The sequence below is a fragment of the Pituophis catenifer genome, unplaced genomic scaffold, assembly GCF_029215685.1.
Source record: "Pituophis catenifer annectens isolate HBS135680 unplaced genomic scaffold, rPitCat1.0.hap2 SCAF_6, whole genome shotgun sequence".
Classification (NCBI taxonomy): domain Eukaryota; kingdom Metazoa; phylum Chordata; class Lepidosauria; order Squamata; family Colubridae; genus Pituophis; species Pituophis catenifer.
This window is the reverse complement of record NW_027256886.1, coordinates 42477824-42487342: the sequence shown is the minus strand read 5'-3', so window position 1 is coordinate 42487342 and position 9519 is coordinate 42477824. Positions and strand designations below refer to the sequence as shown.

Here is a 9519-nt window from a genome sequence, read left to right as displayed (position 1 = left end):
CATCCCTATGTAAGCAAATGTCTATTGTTGGAAAGAAAGTTATCCAAATAAATTCTGAATGATTATTAGGGAAAGGATTTACATTTTGTGTATGCAGGAACATCCCATTAGTTGAGCAACATTGCTGTCATAATTTAAAGGAGGGGAGGAGCACAGAGACTCTGTCCACTATAAATAGTTCTCATCTCAGTTCTTCCTAATGTCATCTCATCTGCCCCTGTTTCACCCATTATTATTCATAGTATCCCATGCTCACTATTCCAGGCTTTGTGACTAAGTTAGATGCCTGGCAGGTTGGCAAACCTTTCTGGCAAATCCCATGGGCTGGTATGTAGCACTTTCCCATAGCAGGTAGCATTTTAAAATAAATAGAGAGCTTCCTAATTTGGTACTCTTCAGATGTGTTGGATTATAAATCTACTGTTATCAACTGGTGTGCTCAGGTATGTAACCCAACACATCTGGAGGGCACCAAGTTAGGATCACTTCTATGATTATATATTAGATAATTCTACCAAGCATCATAATAATTCATAAGTAGTTACGGAGAACTCTGTCCAGACATGGAGCCATAAACTCCACCCATAATCTAACTAGGGAAGCCCAACCACCTATGGGACTAAAGGAATTCTGCCAAAATCTTGTATCCCTCAGTAGTTCAGGGAATTCTGTGTTTACTTCCTGATTGGCTAGAGATATGTGACTATTAAAGGATCACTAGATATATGATTTATGAAGAGAGTTTGACAGACTGAGCTCATGACAAAGGCACCCGGGGGCAGGACTGGTCTTAATACCAGTGACTGCAAGAGGAGATGTCAGAAAGTACATAGTATAAAAGATTGGGAAGTTGAGTCAGGATCTGAGGACTAGGTGAGAATATTCAGATTTCCAGGACAAATAAAGATGGATATGGACAATAAGATAAAATGGGCAACGGAGCTGATTGAAAAGAAGCTGAAATTGGAAGATGAACAGCAGCAAGTGAGTATCTAAAGCCAAATAAGGCTGGTTACTTGGGTCTTGAAGATGCAAAAGATGGGACTTGGAAGTTTACTGGAATATTAATCTATGGGTGGAAGATGTTGGCATAAGTCAAGCAAAATATTCTTGATAGCCACAGCTGTTTTATCAGAGAGTTTTGTTAATTGGTTCAGGAAGCAGATTTAGAGGGGAAGCCATGTTTTGACCTCCAGTTTTAATTTTATGATTAAAAAAGGGGGAATGAAATATGTTGCTGTTTTATCAGAGTATAGTATATCAAGGTCACCCAAAAAACCAAAATAATCCCAAACTCTACTTATTAAGAGAGAAAGCCTCATTCTTGTATTGGATCTGGATATCTTGGTGGTAAAAATTAGGTTTCAAAATAACTATCAGGTTACCCTGGAGCATCAAGAGATTATCGTTTATTGACTTTTTATATTTTTCTTAATTGATATTACTTGTTAGCTTAGCTTTCTATTTATAAACTTTAATAAAATTATTTAGAAGAAAAAATTTAGATGAATCTAATAAAATCCTCAAAAGTAGAATGCACCATAAATTAGAAAAGAAAAGAAAAAAAAGCAGAGAGCAGATGCCTCAGGCTTGGACACTTTCTCTATTTTTTTAACCCAGAAAAAACGCTCCTCCGCAATGCTACCAGAAGGGGTCCAGTTGGATAATCCACATCTGGAGAAGGGGAAAAAACATGGACCTGTTAACAAGGATATTGCAAGTCTTAAGGTGAGTGGGACTCTTATATCCTATTTTACCTATTCTACCAACAAAATCCACACCCAGAACATATTTCATTGGGTAAAATGTTCTCTATTTATTAGTCACTAGCTTTTCACCACTCCAGGAGTGGTAACATAACTTAGTTGAACACAAATTTGTTTCATTTGCATATGAAATTATTTTGTTTATTTCTGAACTACATGCTAGTATCTCAGAATGGATGCACAAATGGATGTCTTTAATAAAATAGCAGAATACTTCATTTGATTACCCATTTATTTAAGGAATATAAATTCTATATTTGTGCTGAATCCATTAAATATCCAGGTATGTCTATACCAAAGGACATAACTTGATTCATAACCTGTAATATAAATACAAGAGAGGTTTCTTCAGATATTGATAGATGGGAGTCATTAATCCTTACACTTTGGGGAAAAGTGAATGCTCTCAAAATGAATATTATTCCCAAATTAATTTATATTCTGAGAGGAATTCCAGTTCATATTTCTGGAAAACATTTTCAGAAAATACTGTTTCTTTAGAAAATTACTGTGAGATTGTTAGATTCCAAGAATATCCTCACAGAAAATGCAATTACTAATTAATAAGAGAGGGATTGGTTTTCTGAATCTGGAGTTATATTGTCATGCTTGCCTATTGTCAGATATTAAGTACTGAAAGCCAATATAGATGGTGTTAATTTTTCATTTGGACAATTTATATGCAAAAACTCTAGTAAACCTGGAAACAATTAAGTCAGTTAAAAATGGAATGGAATATTTAATCAAAAACGATTTGATCCTTTTCCAGTGCTATATTGGGAAACTCAACTTTAAAAATTAGGAAAAGGATGATGATATGGAAAAATTGAATGGAAATATGATCATTGACTTTGGATCAACTTAACATACTCTGTGTTAAGAGAGAAATATCCTGTACCAGTGTAACTCAATAGCAATATTTATAGTTACAACACTAGTTAACAAGGTTGGATCAGCAGCATTTTCAGCTTCTGAAACCCCTAAGTTACTTGTTAAATCCTTTAGAATTAAAAATCTATTGTTAGTTTCTAGACATTTGTTATAAAAATATCAATTTGCTATGAAGATGCTAAAAAATTGGAGGAATAAAGAATTAAAGATTGCTATATTTATGTATTTATTTATTTTTATTTGTTATATTTAAGAACCACCCATCTCTCTCACTAAAAGACTTTGGGCAGTCTCATAAAATAAAATAATAAAATATTAAAAGCATAAAAACAGTGTATAATATTTAAAAGAGGTAAGAGTTGTTAAAATTAATTAAAAGACAGGGGGAGGGCTTCAGGGCGCTAATCAGCCTCATGCCTTCATGCTTTTTTGTGCGTCCCAAGCAGGGGTGGGTTCTACTTACCTTTACTACCAGTTCGCAATGGGATCGCACGCAGGCGTCTTGCTTCTGCACATGTGCAGAAGCTTCTGCACATGCACAGATCGCCGATGATGACATCCGGGGCGGTGGACGGGGCCTCCCACCAGTTTTACTACCAGTTCTTGAGAACTGGTCCAAACCGGGAAAAACCCACCACTGGTCCCAAGCAAGGGGATAGAGCCATGCTTTTATGCCTTTCCTGAAGGCCAGGAGAATGGTGGCCCACCTCACTTTTGGGGCAGAATGTTTCACAGGATGGGGGTAATGGCAAGAAGGCTCTCTTCCTGGATCGTACCTGTTGGAATTCTTTGGTTGACAGGATCCGCAACATACCTTCCCCTGCCTGACCGGGAAGGAAAGGCTGATGTAACAGGCCAAAGACTTTTCCGTGATATTACTTAGCAAATCAGACAACTAATAGATCCTAGACAATTTTTGAAAATTGTAAGTTTTTTTGTATATGTTTCTCTTCCTATAGGGACAAGAAAGGGTGCGGAAGAGTTCTGTGGACTTAAGAAAGGAGATCCTTGAAGTTGGTGGCACCGAATACCTCTTCAAACTACACAAAAAAGAAAAAAAGAAGGAGGAGAAACCAGAGCCTGAACCAGAGGAAATTGTAGGAGAAGAGAAAAAGAAAATACTGGAGAAAAAGGGAGAAAGATCAATATTTATTCTGAGTAGATCTTGAGAAGCAGAGCAAAATGGCAGAGAACAATCTTCTACAAATTGGCTGTTGAGAAAGAGAGAGAATTATCAAATTTATTTGCCGAGGTTTGAGGCGATACAAAGATATGAATTTCAGCTCCCAGAATTCAAGAGCCAACATGATTATTATTGAGAATTTTAGTATCTTCCAAGTGCCAGTTTGGGGCAGTGGTTAAAGCATCAGGCTAGAATCTAGGAGACTGAGTGTTTTTTTAAAAATCCAGTGCATAATGTCATGGTGGGATTCATATTTATCTTTTCCTGTCAAATACTTTTCATATAACTTTTTATATAAAAGTTAAAATATTGTCATCCTTCTTTTAAAAAAATGCTTACAGACGGGGCCTGTGGCAGCGGAGGATTTTTTGAAAGCTGCTGTGCAGGGCAGGATACAAGTAGTGGAGAAGTTCCTGGTAGATGGAGGCTCCCCAAACACCTGCGATGAAGTAAGACCACGGAAGTGTATTTTCCTCAGGACTATTTTTCACATTCCATAAAGATACATATTCAAATATTTATTGATTGAGCTCTATGCTTGGCATAGGGTGTTCTTTGCTGCTTCTGTTACTCCAAGTAGAATCCAATATGTAAACTTCTCATCGAGGGGATTTTTTTTTTTGGACACAATCTGTTTTTAAATTGATACAAACTCCAATGGGAGAAAAGGCTCTTGTTCGCTAATAAAAGTAATGTTAAAATTGGAATAAGTTACCCCAAATTTGTTATTTTCTTTCTTTTGAAAAAAAAAAATATCCAAAAATATGCATAAAAGAGAGGAGCAGATGAGTAGCTTGTAGACTGCTCCTGGATTTAACATCTTTGATTTCAAGTACAGGTAATCCTCGGCATACGACCACAATTGAACCCAAAATTTATGTTGCTAAGCAAGACAGTTGTTAAGTGAATGTTGGCCCATTTTGTTAAGTTAGTAACATAGTTGTTAAGTGAATCTAGCTTCTCCAAGACTTTGCTTGTCAGAAAGTTGCAAAAGGTGATCATATGACTCTGGAACACTGCAACTGTCATAAGTATAAATCAGTTGCCAAGTGTCTAAATTTTGATTATCCGGCCATGGGGATACTGCAATGGTCATAAGGGTGAAAAATGGTCATAAGTCACTTTTTTCAGCCATTGTAAATTCAAATGGTCACTAAATGAACTGTTATAAATTGAGGATTATCTGTATGCTTGCTCATGTCCACTTCAAGAGTAAAAATGTTTGGAAAATGGAAGTGGAAAATAGAAATAGACCACTGATGAATGTTACCTAGTTTGGGTAATGAAATGTCCGCAAGAAAACAAGCAAGCTCAAAGAGCACCAAGGACTCCTCATTTCAACCTTGAAACATTTTCCTTTATTAATAGAAACGTCATTCCAATAGCACATCTGCTCTTTTCAATATATTCCTACAAAAATAGGGAGGGGGTAAAATTTGGTTTAAAACAGCATATGGAGGAGTCACGCATATTGATTTGTTATGAGCAACTATGGAAAATCTGGTATTGGCAAGGATTTTTAAAAAGGAAAGGGCCCATGAATGTTAGAAAATCACCTTTGGACATGGCCTTTTCTCTTTTTAGCCTACCATTTACAGAAGACTAATTCTGCCCTTCTTAGTTCCACAGGACAGCTTTGCACCGTTCCTCCCTGGAAGGACACACAGAAATCGTACAGAAGCTTTTGGACCAAGGTGCCACTATTGACTTCAGAGATCGCGTAAGATACTTCTCTGTGTCTCTTGAGATTGCCACCCTTTTTCTGCATGGGCTATTTATGCATTATTGCCACCAAATTCCTCTAAAGCACAATGGAAATATACAATATATGGAATATTCTGGGTACAATATTGTGCTCAGATCTATTTGTTTGTTTGTTTTGGGCTGAGAGTTATAATTATTTGGACTCAAAAAGGGGACCCCAAAGAATACTGGAGATAGCCTTGGAAGGAGACTGGAACAGTTGTCTCCTGACGTCATGGTTTTTGTTGACAGTTGGATTGCACAGCTATGCACTGGGCCTGTCGTGGTGGACACCTGACTGTTGTGAAGCTCTTGCAGGAAAATGGGGCTAATCTAAAGTTGAAGGACAAGGTGAGTTGAGAGCTGATTCAAAGAAAGAGATCAGTGTCACACAGGAAATTTGAAAAAAACTTTAAGGAAATAGGAAGATTCTAATATTAAGGCAAAGTACACAACTAGTACTTCTCTCAAAGCCTTAGGTGATCCAGTAGATTGTCTCCAAAACCCAACTATAATATTTCATGTGACAAAAGAAGAAACTTATCAAATATATGACTGCAATTAATGAAATTAAATTAGTTCTGTCTAGGATGCCCACTTTCCAAATACACTAGTCTCATCCAAGTACATTAATCACAAGTGAAGATACAAATCTTCATCTCCCTACTTTCAAGATTCAGGAATATAACTGGGCTTTCTAGAAGAATTGAAAAATAAGGTTTTCTGAATCTACTGTAAGTATTTTATTTGGGATGTACTTACATCTAAATCTCTAGTTTTATTGTTGGTTATACAGTCAGCCACATGTTAAGACTGGATTTGGCATTTTTATCCACCTATTGAGTCCTTCACAAGAACCTAAGATAGATATTATCTGATGGCATCAAAAAAACCGTTTGAGGATGTAAGCTGTTCCAAGTAAAGTTGCCCTTTGACTGATGGGGATTTTGTTAATGCCAGTGATGTTCAAGTGGTGCCCAGATGTTTTGGGATTGCACCGAGGTGCTTATTACTATTGATACTATTTTTGCTTTCTCTTGCAACAATTATTCTACTTTTATTTGCAGGATCTTGTATTTTGTGATTTTCTCCAGATCTTACTCTTCTAATTCTGCTGTGCAAATTCTGCCACGTCCACTATACAGATTTTTTTGTCTTCCTTATTGACAATTGTTAAGTCTGGAATGTTATGTGGCAGGTGCTTGTCTTTTTGAATTCTAACGTCCCAGAGCACTTTATTAACTTTCTATACTACCTTTTTAAAATATAGAAATAACTCAAAGTGATGAACAGCCTCCTTCCTTATTCCTCCCCCCAGCAACCTTTTGAGATTAGTTGGGCTAAGAGCGCAACTGACTCAAAGTCACTCAGCTACTTTTCATGTCTAAAAGAGGTCCAGAACTCACAATCTCCTGATTTCTAAGCCAGCATCTTAAATATAAGGCCTGCCTTCTCTTACCCTCATTGCAGTAGGTTGGGTTGAGAGAATGACTGACCCGCCTGATTTCCATGGCTGGAAAAAAAAAACCCAAGTCACCTTGTTTTTAATTTCAACATTCATTATGACACCAAATAGACTCACTTAAATTAACTACCTTTCAAGAAAAAAATAGGTAACAAGGAATCATATTTATCCTTCTCTGCTTTTCCTTTTTACATTACTTTATTGTCTGTTTGAACTCAGCTTCTTAGTACTCCTTTACATGTGGCCACTCGCACTGGTGTCGCAGACGTTGTGGAGCATCTGATAAACAATGGTGTGGATGTCAATTCCCGTGACCGTGTAAGAAATACCTTTTTCTGACTGCTTGTTTTCTTAACATGTAACTTGCATCTTAATCCACTTTTTAAGGTAAATGACCACAATTATATATATGCAAAGGATTTTGTAAGAATCATACTACCCAGATTTTTTTGTACAAGTGAAATATAAATGTAATATGAAGTTCATGCAAATATTTGCACTCAAACTCACAAATGAAACAAAATGAACAGAAAACTAAGCTTGAGAAAGATGTGCTATGGTTTTAGGATTTAAACATCTTCCTTTTGAAGTTTAATTTCAAATTCTCAATCTTAATATGCTTCTTTTTCTTGTCAAGGTAGTCAAGGAATTCTCTATTGTAACTTTTCATATCGTCTTAGATATTTTCAACCTACAAAACACAAAATGAAATACTCTATTTCTACTTTCTGATTCCTAGTGCTAATAATATTCACCTATAATAATAGCAAACCTGCAATTTTATCTATCACAGATAGACATTATTCAGCTGACAGTATTTGCCTATTTCTTGTTATAGCTGACTCAGAAAGCTATATTCAGTGGATCCAGGCTAATTTTTAATGCATTTTTAAAAATCTAGTTGTTTATTTGCTTCTATTTCACCTGTTTGGGTACGATAAGCAAATTTATTTTGACTACCAAACTTACATATAGATCTAATTCCCATATAACACAGTTGTTGTGCAGTTTGTTTATTTTTGACCATGTAATTTATGAATTTTACTACAGTTGACTAGCATTATCCATGAATAAGTCATTAAGTTATTCAACAAACTGATTAAAAATATTAGCATTATATGTGAATTGTGTGGTATTGTCATCTCTCTACTGCAGGAGGGAGACAGTGCCCTGCACGATGCTGTACGCCTCAATCGCTACAAGATAATTAAGATGTTGATTTTGCATGGGGCAGATATGTTGGCCAAAAATTTGGTAAGTTTTTACTCACTGTGGCCTATACAGTGGGTAACATCTGCAAATAAATCAATAGTAACAAAAATAATAGCAAAAGAAATGTGGTTTCTTTTTCAGATGCTGTCGACTAATATTTAATAAACCAACAAATGCATACCCATGTTTTGAAGTAATGGAATGTTTTCATGTCAGTTTGGAGTTTGCCAAACTTTCTTATCTCTGTTTCTCCTACACAGGCTGGCAAAACTCCTGCAGATCTGGTGCAGTTATGGCAGGCAGATACACGGGAAGTGCTGGAAAAGAAAGAGCCAAACACAACAGAAATGCCAACATGAACCGTAGTTGGATGAACAAAGCAGACACCTGCAATTCGAAGCAAGAATGGTTTGAGATTAAACAAATGAGGTCACAAAACCCCAATAAAGATGCAATCAAAGCAAAACAAAGCCAAAAAACAGTGAAAAAACAGCTATTTCTAATGTTTTGTTTAGTCAATCATAATGCTATTTTATCTTTGGCAATTGCATGATGAGATTAAATTCAATAGCTGAGAACTTTCCATTTTTCTCAAACAGGCATTGTGAAATTTCTGCTTGTCACACAGTTGTTAAAAGTCTGATAAACAACCGCAATTCTGATATCCACTGAGTCAAATTGCACTAAGCTATTGATAATTCCCACAAGTTTCAAACAGCTGCATGATAATTAGTCAGATATGACACAGTTTCAAATGTGATTTCTGTGGGACTGCTTGCAGGTGCAGCTAATAAGGACATGAATATCTTCTAAAACTGACCAAGTAGTGAATAGCAAGAGAGACTCACAGCTTGAGAAACAACAGCCTTTCTGAGTACAGAGCAAAAAAAAAAAAAACATTCCACAAAGGAAGTGTAAAACATCATGTAAAAACACAACCCTATAGTCAATTTAGATACAGAACACTAAAGTTGAAAAGACACAAACATAGGCTAGAAGGTGAACAAAAAGACAACATTACATTTAAAACAGAGTACAAAAAAATGTAATATGGATCCAGCCATCTGTTAAAATTATCTACCAATGACAGCAATGCACACCCTAAATATTAATTTAATTCATGTGCAGAGGGTGTCTATGCATACATTAACAGTACTGCAAAGTCTGACAACCTGGAGAACCTATCACATTCTTTCTAGAGTGTGAACCCAAGTATCAATTGGATGGCTGCCATGCGCTTGTCTGCTGGTTTTACTTTC

General features: G+C 36.1%; 1 protein-coding gene across 1 annotated transcript; it reads left to right on the top strand.

The window, feature by feature from the left end:
• Positions 1-906: 906 nt before the first annotated feature.
• On the top strand, positions 907-8725 carry ANKRD2 (ankyrin repeat domain 2). Its single transcript, XM_070945536.1, has 9 exons — positions 907-984; positions 1621-1728; positions 3617-3754; positions 4182-4289; positions 5462-5560; positions 5836-5934; positions 7268-7366; positions 8204-8302; positions 8521-8725. The coding sequence occupies exons 1-9, from the start codon at positions 907-909 to the stop codon at positions 8617-8619; spliced, it is 927 nt and encodes a 308-aa protein (XP_070801637.1). The 3' UTR covers positions 8620-8725.
• Positions 8726-9519: the final 794 nt, after the last annotated feature.